Genomic DNA, 13,476 nt, shown 5'->3' with positions numbered 1-13,476 from the left:
CCTTGCTACCTATTGCTTCTACCCTCATTTTACACCCCTCTGTCTCTACGCTCACACATTTAAGAAACCCTTTCCCTTTAACTCCATCCTTCACTATCCCATTCGACACCCCACCCGTGTAGCAGTGGCAAACCTGCCTGCCAGAATGCTGGTCCCACACCTGTTAAGATGGAATCCGTCCCTTTTGTACAGTTCCCCCTTACCCCAAAACAGATCCCAGTGATCTCAGAATCTAAATCCCTGCCCCGTGCACCAGTTCCTCAGCCACACGTTCAGGTCCCGTATCTCCCTGTTCCTGCTCTCGCCAGCACGAGGAACTGGAAGCAAACTGGAGATAACAACCCTGGAGGTCCTGCTTTTCAGCATTTTTCCGGCCTCTCTAAAGTCACACTGCAGAATATTCATCCCCTTCTTTCGGACATCGTTTGTGCCGACATGCACTACCACTTCCAGATGTTCACCTTCGCCCTTGAGGATTTTCTGCACTCTGTCCGTGACATCCTGGATCCTGGCACCAGGAAGGCAGCACACCATCCTCGAATTCCGTCTGTTGTCGCAGAAACCCCTGTCCGTACCTCTCACAATGGAGTCTCCCACTACAATGGCCTTGCCTGCCTTAGGCCTTTTTGGTTTTGGCTCAACAGTCCTTTTCGCATCGCAAGCCAGTCCGCCGCTCAGTGTAAAACGTCTTCTGTCCCGACAGCTTCTAAGCGGGTGAACCTGTTTACAAGAGGTACAACACCCGGGGACGTTGGCATTCCATGCTTCCCTCCCTTTCTCACTGTCTCCCACCTTCTCTCTTCCAGTACCTTAGGTGTAACAATCTTACTGTAGGACTTGTCGAGAACTCCGATACTTTATTAAACTTGGAATTGTCTGCTTTGATCTGTTCTTTTCTCACCTTGTATGTTCTTTGCACCCTTCCATATCTTGTTTCCCTCTCCCCTGACTCTCAGTCTGAAGAAGGGTCTCGACCTGAAATGTCACCCGTTCCTTCTCTTCAAGGATGCTGTCTGTCCCGCTGAGTTACTCCAGCATTTTGTGTCTATCTTTGGATTTGTCAAGCTCCTTTAGAATCCTAAATATAACAATCGCATTTTCCTTTCAGCTTTTGTTTTCCCTGTGAGCACCTGGCAAATTATCTAATTGGTCATCGTCCACAATTTCTAACGCTGAATAATTCTAATTGCTGACATCATTGTCCTTTTCCATTGCTGCACCATTCTTGCATTGTTGCAATTTGCACTGTGCATGGCATTCAAAGCACAGTGATACCAGTGATGTAGTGAGAGGGTCACATCATTCGAACTTCTCCTGTTGCAACTGTAACAACATTACATAAGCACATTATGAGATATTAAACTCTTCGGAGTATCCGAAGATCACAGAAACCCCAAGATGACTGTGTCATTGGAGACTCAAGAAACTGCTGATGCTGGAAGAAACTCAGTAAGTCATGTAACATCCACTATGGGAATGAACTAATGAAGTTTTGGGTCGGGATCGTCCTCCAAACTGAGTGAAGTGGGGGGGGGGGGGGGGGGGGGAGGAGAAGGTGGGGATGAGGCAAGGCACAGCCTGGAAAGACATGTGGCTGTAGTAGGGAGTCTGGGTGAGGACATGGCCAAAGAGGAAATGCCCCAAAACAGTGGCATAGTGGTGCAGCTGGTAGTCCTTGGTGCTGGCTGTGCAGAGTTTGCACGTCCTACCTGTGACCAAAGATGTGCGAATTTTCTAGATTAATTGGCCTCTGTAAATTACCCCTAGTGTGTAGGGAGTGGATGAGAAACATGGAAATCGTATGCATGGGTGATCGATGATCGGTGTGGGCCAAAGCGCATGTTTCTAGCTTTTCCATTCTAAACTAAACAGAGCAGGTGAGCAGAGGAATCAAAGTGGGAGACGACTGATTCTTGATTAGTACATCAGGGGTTATGGGGGGGAAGGCAGGAGAATAGGGTTGAGAGGGAAAGATAGATCAGCCATGATTGAATGGCGGAGTAACCAAATGGCCTCATTCTACTGCTATGACTTAACTTATGACTGTGTCATTTCCATTTATCTTACATTCATTCATTATTTCAACTTAAAATTGACCTTTTGGAACATCCCATCTGATACTGAAACACATTTAATTAATAAGTACACAAATAACTGGCAGTATAGTGCTGTGCAAAGTAAAGTTTTATTCACAAGAAAGAAATATTGATGGTGAACGTGTCTGTATTACATGGCAACAGTGTAGTACACTTACAAGTTGGGTACAAGAAAGAATAAGTCATTCGTTTTCCACATGGATGTATTTCTATTTGTTTCCTTTATTCTAGGAAGATTAATCAATATCTGACTACATAGAACATAGAACAAGTATAGCACAGGAACAGGCCCTTCGGCCCACGATGTCCATGCCGAACATGACGTCAGGTTAAACCAATCTCCGACTGCACTTGATCCATATCCATCTATTCCCTACATAGCCATCGACCTCGCTAAAAGTAGGACAATGTGGTTCAGGAATTGGCATCGTGGTCGTTTGAGGTTGAGTTGTTTTTTTATCGAATTCTCTTCTTCCCATTCTCATGTTCTGCTGTTATACATACTCGGTGCATGAAGATCCCATGGCCCACTGTTATACTGCCACTGTCACTCTGGTGAAATTGCAAGCAAAATGAAGCACGCTAATAAACTAGTGATGATTTAGCAGGTTGAGCATCATCTGCTGGAGAGGGGGTGTGAGAGGAAGGGATGGCCTAGGTTTTGAGCCGAGACCCTACATCAGGACTGAGTGGAGAGGGAAGATGGCCAGTTTGAAGGAAGGAGGAGGGGAGAGATGGGCCATCATGTGATTGGTGTACATAGGAGCGGATGAGGGGCAGATTGAGACCACGGGGTGGGTGGGGGGTGGTGAAGGGGTGGAGTTGAGAAATTGAGGTAGGCGGGTGATCGGTGGAAGCAGACAAGGACAAAGGAAAAGGCAACTGGAGCCAGGGAAGGGGAGGAACAGATGAAGCTGAACATTTCCCATTCTCAGTTTTCCTCATTCTTTGTCTATTATCTATTGTCTATTAATATTCTGTACTTTTCTCAATGACAGCAAACTGATAGCATGTAGGAGTTTTAAACACAACAATATATTGGTTCATCATTTGAAATAGAGAGCGGCCAATCTGTTGTGACTTTGCCGGTTCCTCGAGTTATCTAATTATCCCACTCTGCTTCAATTTCCCAAAACCCTGCTTATCTTTTCTAAGATGTATCCAATTCCCCTTTGAACATTATTATTAAATCTATTTCCACCACCCTTTCAGACGCCTTATTCCTGATTATAATAATTCACTTTGATTTAAATGGTTTAAAATAAATGTATTTGTTTCCTCTCGGGTCTTTTTGTCAAAACAACTCCTTAAAGAATTGAATGCTCCCATTCCACTAACATTCCCCACTCTTTGAATAGAAGGATTCCTGTGACCTGGTATTCAGAGACATTACACTGCGCTCTCTTTGAATAATGCCTGTAAATCAAAACAATCATGGGGGCCATTTAAGGCAACAAAAGTGCATTGTGTTCTCTTGGGATCCATTGCTTTAATACTCCTGTCAAGATTAAATAACTAGATTTGATTGTGTTTTTCTCACGGGTGAGTTACAGTTGACCTCAAACATGTCTAATCTACATCAATAGCATAGATGGTGAGGAGATTTGCGAAGCTATCATTTCCATAGTGGTGCAGGTGGCAGAGCTACTGTCTATCTTACAGTGCCAGAGACTAGTTCAATCCTGACCTCGAGTGCTGTCTGTGTGGAGTTTGCACTCTTGTTGGGCAGAGCATTGTCATGATATTGAGGCAAGGAACTGCTGATGCTGGTTTATAAAAAAAAAAAGACGCAGTGCTGGATTAGCTCAGCAGATCAGGCAGCATCTCTGGAGAACATGGATAGGTGTCACGTTGGGTTGGGACACGGGGAGACTGATTATAGTGGGGGGAGGGGGGAGAAACTGGAAGAGAGGTGTGGGTGGGACACGGATGGATGCAGGTGAGGGGTGGGGGGGGAGGGTTTGATTGGCAGATGATTAGACAGCAGTCGGAGATGAACAGACAAAATGTGTGAGATAAGGATAGAAGAAGACACAGAATGTGAAGCCAGAGGAGAGTAAGGGATGCAGGTGGAAGGGTAAGGAGAAAGGGAGAAAAGATCATCCAGATGGGGCACAGGGAAGAGAAGGAGGGGGAAAAGGGAAGGGGGGGGGGACTTGGGTGGCTTACAAACCAACAGTTTGAATAGTGCAGTTATTTGCTGACCTGAACAAACCAAACTGAACCTGCATTGTTGTTGGATTAAGCTGTTTTTAAATCTGTACCATCAGTGAGAGAACCTGCTGGTCTGATCCCTGGTGGGACTCTTGTTACAAAATAATCTCGGGACTAGTGCTAAATGAGTGTACAGTGACTAGTCTTTGCTAACTTGGAATTGATACAGAAACTTAATTTTGGAAATGTGTTGGTGGACAGTGATTTCCAAAGCTCCTCCTTGCTGAGGAGTTGGTGCTTTTATTTTCATTTGATGGCTTCCACTGTGTCTTGTGGGCTGCACTCAGCCTGAAGGAGAGAAAACATAGCATTCTGTAATGGGGAACGTGTTTAAGACAGCAGTAACTGTGTTTATTCTATCAGAGTATATCAGGAATTTACAGCTTCATCAGCATGATAACAAATTCTAGTTTACTTTGAGTCAAGTGATTACAGAATTTTTGATAGACGCAAGGAACTGCAGATGCAGGAATCTCGAGTAAAACACAAAGTGCTGGAGTAACACGGTGGGTCAAGCAGCTCCTGTGGAGGGAATGGTTAGGTGATGTGACGTTTGGGTCGGGACCATTCCCTCCGCAAATGCTGCCTGATCCACTGAGTTACTCCAGAACTTAGTGTTTTGATGCAATTTAGAGCAGGGACAGTATTTCTGATGCACTCATATTTGTGAGACTGGCAGATGACAGGTGTAGTTGGAAATTATTGTCAATAAAGACATAAGTATTAGGTCTTTGCTTTTGAGCTGCGAAAACCAATGATTTTGAAAACAAAAAGGTGCTGGAAGGCATAATGTTCCTTGCTATGGTGTCTAGGGCAGATTGTCATCCAATAAGCTGCTTAACTTGTTTAAAAGACTGACCACATAATTGAATTATTACATTGTATTTTTTTAAACTTTAGTACTAATCTTGCAACATTAAAAATTCTAACCATTTGAAAATCCAGCATTTAACTCTTTAAGGTATCAGTATGCTCTACCAGCATGTACCATCACATAGAATGTAGAATGTAGATCAATACTGCACAGGAACAGGCCCTTCGGCCGATATTGTGCCAACACCAACTCTTATCTTCCTACACCTAATCCATATCCCTAAATCCCTGCATATCCACATACCTATTCAAAATCTCTTGCATGCCACAATCACATCTTCTGCAAACACCACCCCCAGCAGCACATTCCAGGCACTAACCACCCTCTGTGTATAAAAAAACTAAAACTTGCTCTGCACATCTCCTTTAAATGTTACCCCTCTCACCTTAAAGCTGTGACCTCTAGTCTTTGAGTTTGCCATCCTGAGAAAAAGGTTCTGACTGTCTACCCTATCTATGCCTTTCATAATTGTATATACTTCTATCAGGTCCCACCGTAATCTCCAATGTTCCAGGGAAATCTATCCAAGTCTGTCTAGCCACTCCCTGTAGCTAATACCCCCCTAATCCAGGCATCATTTTGATTAACCTCCCATAAAGAAGCATCCTGATTTTTATGTTCAATCCCCTATCCTACGAAAGCAAGCCTATCATATTCCTTCTTTACCACTCTATCTGTTTATATTGTCATTTTCAGGGAGTTATGACTTGTCACATGAAAACTATATCCTGAGCATTTATATGTAGGAAGGAACTACAGATGCTGGTTTAAACCACAGGTAGACACACACAGCTGGAGTAACTCAGCGGGTCAGGCAGCATCCCTGGTGAAAAGGAATAGGTGATGCTTCAGGTCGAGACCCTTCTTCAGAGGAAGGGTCTCGACCCTAAATGTTACCTATTCCATCTCTCCAAAGATGCTGCCTGACCTGCTGAGTGACTCCAGCTATTTGTGTCTATCCTGAGCATTTATGTCTGGAATGAAAATAAGAAGCCAACCTTCAGTCGAGGTGGGACTACAATTTTATCACTCTTCATTCCCACACATTGCACCTGATCATCAAAGATCTTCAATTCATTTTCCATTGCAATTGGATTTCGACCTGTTGAAGAACAAAAATAAAATGGTTTATGTTCCCTGGTGATAAATCTTGAGGAGGGTGGTAAGTTCCTATTTGCCTTGGTACATGTTGACTACGAGAAGACACATCTGATAAAGAGGCAATATTGTTTGCAAGACGACTGGAGGTGGTGCCTTTGGGTCAAGGGGTGGGTGAAAGGAGCAAGTTGGTAGAAGAGAGAGAGGCTCGTAGAGGGAAGTAGAAGGGGAAGGGGAAGAGGAGGAGGAAGGGTGTAGGTACGTAACATAGGGACTAGGGTAGGCGGCAAGGGGGATGGAGGGGAGTGGAGGTGAGCAGGTAGAAGTAAAGATGGATAGATGGGAAGATTAAAAGAGCAGGGGGATGAATGAGGGGCAACTGGAGGGGCAACTGGAGGGACAACAGGGTAGGAAGTAAGATAAATCCTCTGACCCACTGCAGAGAGTTGTGAACATAGACCAGACATCAGGCAAACCAACCTCCCTTCCATTGCCTCCCTCTAGACCACGCTGCCTCAGCAAGACCACCAGCATATTTGAGAACCAGTCTTACCCTGGTCACACCCTCACCTAAGAGGTACAGCAATTTGAAAACTCATACTTCCAATTTGGAGACTGTTTCTTCCCAGCTGCTATCAGGCATCTGAACCATCTTCTCACGAGCTAGAGCAGGAGTCGGCAACCTACGGCCCCTGGGCCGAATGTGGCCCATAACCCGGTCATCTGGCCCGTCGAGCGCCCGCCCCGAGTGTGGCCGAGCTCTGTCTGTACCGCAACCTGCGCAAAGCCGCCGGCACGGGCGGGATGGGGGCGGGACCCATGTGTACACGCGATAGATGTGGCCCGCCATCCGCTCACAGACATGCGTCCCAGCCCCTGTGCAGAACATGGTTGCCGACCCCTGAGGTGGAGCGTGGTACTGACTTCACATCTACCTCATTGGAGACCTTTGGACTATCTTTAATCTGACTTTATCGGATTTAATATTGAACTAAAGGTTGTACCTTTTATCTGTACATTGTGGATGACCTGATTGTAATCAGTTATAGTCTTGTCTTTGATCGGGTAGCATGCAACAAAAAGCTTTTTGCTGCACCTTGATACATGCGACAATAATAAACTAAACTAAAGATACCGTGGCTTAGAAACTATTCTTCATTGAGCGTTTACCTGCATAAGGCATCGTGCACTCACCATAGAGGGAGATTGTGTGGAAGATTCTGCCTTCTCTCTTCTCTTGCATGTGGAAAAGCAAGGAAGTTCGAATCTTTGTGTTGAGAATTCTGAACACCATAAATGGTTTGGCTACAAGTGAACAAAGAAAAAAAAAACTTCATCCATTGGACAATTTCCCAAGTAGAAAGCAATGTTTAGGAATGTGGGGCCCATTGCAGATATATTGTTGCACGGCAAGATTGGGAGTTGCTTGTAGCAGGTTATTGAAAAACAATAAACTGGTTGCACCAGTGGCGGACTGGCCAGGGTGTTAGCTTGCCCGATGGCAAGTGGGACCCTGATGAAAGGGGCCTCCCATATCAAGGGGGCCTCTGATGAAGTGGGCCCCCTTTGTCTCCTGGCAACCAATATTTTTAGACCCAGTCCGCCACTGGGTGGCACTGTGCTTAGATTCTGGGATCAATAGGCCGAAGGCCTGGACTGACATCCAGCCCAGAGCTCAAATCTTAGGAATCTGAGGAAATTAAATTCAGTAAATAACCTGGAATTTAAAAAAAAAACTGGACTTTGTAATAATGCTCACAAGAACTGTGATTTTATCATTTAAAAAATCTGGTTCACCTGTGTCCTACTGGTGTCTGCTGTCCTTACCTGTCTGGCCCAGGTGAATTCAGACACTCGCTGAAATGCCCTGTGTCAAACCTGGTAAATGCGCTTGTTGTAACATTACTACGATGTCCAAACGCAGCAAGGTTAAAACCCGAAAGACTATCTGGCATTGACCATGGAAATTATTACAGACAGAGCAAATTCACTCCCGTCCTATTCAACATTGCATGATTTGTACCTAAACGAAAGTGTGCTTTGCATTCCAATTTCTAGACAAAAGTCAGATTTACCTGACATCATCCTCTTAAATGGCAGAATTGAGTGGCTAGTGATTTTCCCAAGTTTGAATGTTACTATTGAGTTTTATCAACGTGATATTTCTACCCATTGAATGATAGAGCTATGGAGCATGGAAACAGGCCCTTTGGCTCAACTTGTCCATGCCAACAAGTTGACATTCTGGGCTAGCCTCATTTGCCTGTATTTGGCCCATATTGCTCTACGCCCTTCCTAACTATATATCTGTTCAGATGACTTTTGGAAATCATAATTGTCATTTGCTGAGCTAAGATGCACAATCAATCATACTTTTGCTTAACTCCTAATATTGGTACTTGCCTTCACAGGTGAAATCCATGCCATTATTTGACAAGCGGTAGGCCTCTATTTCCGAGATGCATTCGTCTCCTCTGGGTGAAATAAAAAAGGAATTGGTGTCCAAGTAAGAACTGGTGAGTCCATTTCCCTGTGTAACTGGCTTTATTCCCTCCTCTGGGCCTCAGTTCATTTGATGGATTGATTTATTGCTGGATTATTCCCTCTCCTGTGGATGCTCCATTGAGTTGCTGCACTATCTTTGCATTCTGGTGTAGAATGTAGTTCTACACCTGTAATTCCAATGTGAATAGACCAACATTTTGGGAATATGTTTAACACCTTTACTTTTACATTTAATTTTGGTTTTAAATAACCGGCCCTAAAACCACGTTTTGCTCCCCTCCCACCCCCCCCCCCCCCCCCCCCTCCCACCCCCCCCCCCCCCCCCCCCCCCCCCCCCCCCTATCCATACCTTTAAGACTCTTCCACTAGTTGAACACTCAGACCTGAACCGCACAGCGCATTGTATAAATAAATATATAAATATGTTGAGGTTTATTAAATATATTTATTTGATGCAACCCTCCAAACGCTCACAGACATGGGATCGGGCCCCTTTGCACAAGGTTGCCGACCCCTGCTTTAAGTGATCAGTGATCCCCTGGATAGAGTTTACTGATTTCCCAACTGGGTTCACGGTCATGAAAATCAATTTCTCCTCATCCGAAGGGCAGCAAAAATGTGAACACTTCTTAGAAAGAAGTTATTACCAGAGGTTTTGAGCAATCCCATCAATTGCTGCTTCTTTAGTTTAGTTTAGAGATACAGTGCGGAAACAGGCTCTTCGGCCCACCGGGTCCTCACCAACCAGCGATCTCCCACACTAACACTGTCCTACATACACGCGGACAATTTATATTTGTACCAAGTCAATTAACCTACAAACTTGTACGTCTTTGGAGTGTGGGAGGAAACTGAAGATCTCGGAGAAAACCCACATGGTCACGAGGAGAACGTACAAACTCCGTACAGACAGCACCCGTAGTCTGGATTGAACCTGAATCTCTGGCGCTGTAAGGCAGCAACTCTACCGCTGCGCCACCGTGCCGCTGTTCTCTATCATCATTTTGCATCAACTACTCCACTACCCCGCAGCGGCAACTTAAGATTCCAATCCCCAGGTCCAGGATCCGGAGCACCCGGAGGAATCCCACACGGTCGCAGGGTGAACGTGCAAACTCCACACAGATGGCACTGGATGTTGGGATAAAGCCCAGGCAGCCACACTACCTGTGGTGCCAGTGTGCATGGCCAGGGTCACAGGCTGAATGTGCTTAGCCAGTTACCAAGGAGGGACGAGATGGAAGACCCTGAGTAAAGTGGACTTACACTCGCATGTAGCCCTTCATCAATGTTTTGTTCATTCGGACAACAGGTGAGTTGACAAAGTATGCATTGTCCACGTGGCCAAACTCCTTTCGATAAGGCTCGTACTGTGTTGCCCAGCGCAGTAAGTACCACTTGCCAGAGAACTATTGGAGATGAAGAGAGTACAAGGCATCGTAGTGAATGCTAAAGGTTTCTCAACATTTCTACTATAGACACAGGTACTGTGACATCATCTTCAAAGGTACAACAAAGCTTGTCAGGATGTCTCAAAGTATTTTACAAACAATGAGATACTTATAAAGTATAGACATTATACTGCCAGTAAACTTGAACCAAGTTCTCTGTAGCTGGAACAAGTGCAGGAAAGATGAATGAGAATTTTGCCAGAACATGAAGGCCTAAGCTATAGGGAGGGGTCGGGAGGGCTAGGACTTTGTCCCTTGGAGCACAAGAGGCTGAGGGATGATCTTGTGGTGGTGTATAAAATCATGAGGGTGAATGCATAGAAGTTTTAACTCAAGATAGGGAAATCAAAAACCATACATTGATTTAAGTTAAGATGGGCAAGATTTAACAGGAGCATGAGGGGAAACGTCTTTACTTGGAAGGTGATGGGTATATGAAACGATCTGCCCTAGGAGGCAGTTGAAACCAATACTATAACGACATTTATAAGACACTTGGACAGGTGCATGGATAGGAAAGGTTTAGACTGGTATGGGCCAAACACTAGCAAATGGGAGTACCTTAGATGGGACATCTTGATTGGCATGGATAAGTTGGGCTGAAGGGCCTGTTTTCATGCTGTGTATAATATCTGAAACGCAGCAACCATCCATGCCCTGAAAGCTGCTTTAAGCAGGAAGGGGATGAATAGCTGATTGTCGATGTTAATGACTTTGGATGAAGAGTGAATATTGCCCTGGCCACTGGAGACCTCCCCTTCTTTGTCACACTGCAGGGCGGGTCTACATTGCTGGCATGGTCGATGGAACCCACGTTCCTGATTTGTCATCCACCAACTCCTCAATGGCTGGAGAGATCAGTCAGGTTTGTAAATAGAGCAGAACCACACAAGCCATGGTAACTGAAGCTTAGCTGAGAACTGGAGACACTCTTCCAATGGGTTCAAGGACAAACTGGTGTATCTCTCTGAGAGAAGTGACGGAAGGTTTGCATGTTCTGAATCAAAGTCAAGTACTCATGTATTCAATGGGCCAGTTGTACCGTGTTATTTAGACAAGGTTCAGGTCTCCGTCATGAACAAAAAACTCTTGAGCTACCTTTTGATGCAATTTTTAAGCCATTACCCTCCAAGAATGTCATAAAAGTTCTCATTGCACCATTTTAATGATTTAGAAACATAGATGTAGAAAAATAGGTGCAGGAGTAGGCCATTTGGCCCTTCAGCACCGCCATTCAATAGGATTATGGCTGATCATCTAAAATCAGTGGGAAAGAACTGCAGATGCTGGGTTACATCGAAGGTAGACACAAAATGTTGGAGTAACTCAGTGGGATAGGCAGCATCTCTGGAGAGAAGGAATGGGTGACGTTTCGGGTCGAGACCCTTCTTCAAATCTAAAATCAGTACCCCATTCCTCGTTTTCCCCCCATATCCCTTGATTCCTTTAGCCCTAAGAGCTAAATCTCTCTTAAAAATATCCAGTGAACTGGCCTCCACTGCCTTCTGTGGCAGAGAATTCCACAGATTCCACAGTTTGAGTGAAAATGTTTTTCCACATCTCAGTCCTAATCCTAATATAACATTTATCATAATGTCCTGCCTAATGTTCACTCCTCAACTATTCTCACTGATAACAGATTGTTTGGTCATTGCCGTTTTGTTTGTGGGAGCCTGCTATAGCAAAACATTTCACCATGTTCTAACTCTCCACAATAACAGTAAAAAACACTTTAAAAAATAAATAAAATGGTTTTGCACAAACAAAGATTTGAGAAATGGCAGCTATTATCTTTGTCGTTTTCAGTTTGATTTATGCTTCCTTACCGCCTGACTCTTCAGGTCGATCTTTTTCGGCAGGAACTTCTTACAGTCGGATGGACCAGCTGCGGACAACTGCATCAGGCTGGCAGCGATGAAGATCAGCAGGGAGAGGGCAACCATTGTCCTGGCCGCGTTGTTTGTCAACGTCTTGTAGAGAGTTAGCAGCACTGGAGTTTATATAGGAGCCTTGGAGTTTGTTGCAATCTGAATATGGGCAAAATGTTTTGCCCAATAGCATCCTGTCCCTTTCTGGTTTCATCACAAGATGATGTGTTTTTTTGGGCTACTGCCAGGAGCTATTATTGTGCATAAAGAAGATCTTTAACCAGAAGCAATAACGGAATGTTCTGCCCGACCCTGGGAGCTGACAATGCTGACTGCTCTTAGCTCTTGCTCAATGGGTGACACTCTTGCCTCCAAGTCAGAATGTGGTGGGTCCAAGGCCCATGCCAGCAATTTGAGCACAATAGCAAGGCTGACGTTATCTGGAACACTAAACCAGGGCCTGCCTGCCTGCCCCCTGGGTTGGAGCTCAACCACACGGTCACGGGGAGAACTTACAAACTCCGTACAGACAGCACCCATACTGAGGTACACAAAAATGCTAGAGAAACCCAAGGTTTTGGCCCAAAACGTTGCCTATCTCCGTCGCTCCCTAGATGCTGCTGCACCCGCTGAGTTTCTCCAGCATTTTTGTGTACCTTCGATTTTCCAGCATCTGCAGTTCCTTCTTTAACACCCACAGTGAGGTCCAGGCCTAACAACTCCAAATTGATCCCAGAGCACAACTTCAAGACCGGGCAGAATGCTGGCTGATATTCTTTTATTTTAATTAATCCTACAAACAACAGATTAATATGGACATTGTCACAACGTTGCTTGTAAAATCCTACTCTAGATAATTTGTCTGCAGTGCTTCAGATTATTACAACATTTCAAAGGGATTTCAACCCTTGAAAATCTCTTGAAGCAGAGCTGCGGTGTAAATGCAAGTCTATTTGTGGGTAACACATGGAGCTGGAGTTACTATATATCTATTGAAAAGGGTACGGAGGCCTTGGTTTAACTGGACACACAGTCCAGCACTCCCTGTATCGGGAAGGAGAGCAGTCCTTGGTTTTCTGTTCTAGTCGCCAGAGTTTAGTTTAGTTTAGAAATACAGTGCGGAAATAGGCCCTTCGGCCCACATAGTCGGCCCCGAGTTCCACCAGCGATCCCCGTGCACCAACACTATCCTACACACACTAGGGACAATTTACACTTATACCAAGCCAATTCACTTACAAACCGTACGTCTTTGGAGTGTGGGAGGAAACCAAAGGTCTCGGAGAAAACCCACACGGTCACGGGAAGAACGTAAACCTCCGTAGACAGCACCCATACTGAGGTCCAGGCCTAACAACTCCAAATGGATG

General features: G+C 44.9%; 1 protein-coding gene across 1 annotated transcript; it reads right to left on the bottom strand.

Annotated features, from left to right (window-relative positions):
* Positions 1-2,166: 2,166 nt before the first annotated feature.
* Positions 2,167-12,754, bottom strand: LOC129712032 (major urinary protein 3-like). The gene is made up of 6 exons (XM_055660169.1): positions 12,065-12,754; positions 10,054-10,196; positions 8,686-8,756; positions 7,477-7,587; positions 6,183-6,286; positions 2,167-4,598 (listed from the first exon to the last, which is right to left on the bottom strand). Exons 1-6 carry the CDS (start codon positions 12,179-12,181, stop codon positions 4,557-4,559), a joined length of 588 nt encoding a protein of 195 aa, XP_055516144.1. The 5' UTR covers positions 12,182-12,754; the 3' UTR covers positions 2,167-4,556.
* Positions 12,755-13,476: the final 722 nt, after the last annotated feature.

Source organism: Leucoraja erinacea, chromosome 31 (genome assembly GCF_028641065.1).
Source record: "Leucoraja erinacea ecotype New England chromosome 31, Leri_hhj_1, whole genome shotgun sequence".
Classification (NCBI taxonomy): domain Eukaryota; kingdom Metazoa; phylum Chordata; class Chondrichthyes; order Rajiformes; family Rajidae; genus Leucoraja; species Leucoraja erinaceus.
This window is presented reverse-complemented; position numbering and strand designations above follow the sequence as displayed.

What these genes read in the sequence shown, in the direction of transcription:
- LOC129712032 (XM_055660169.1), bottom strand. Translation starts at nt 12,181, where the DNA reads ATGGTTGCCCTCTCCCTGCTGATCTTCATCGCTGCCAGCCTGATGCAG. An exon ending in TCGACCTGAAGAGTCAGGCG is followed by an intron (nt 10,197 to 12,064) that starts GTAAGGAAGCAT and finishes CATCTCCAATAG; the next exon opens with TTCTCTGGCAAGTGGTACTT. An exon ending in TAGTCCCACCTCGACTGAAG is followed by an intron (nt 4,599 to 6,182) that starts GTTGGCTTCTTA and finishes TCTCTCCTTCAG; the next exon opens with GCTGAGTGCAGCCCACAAGA.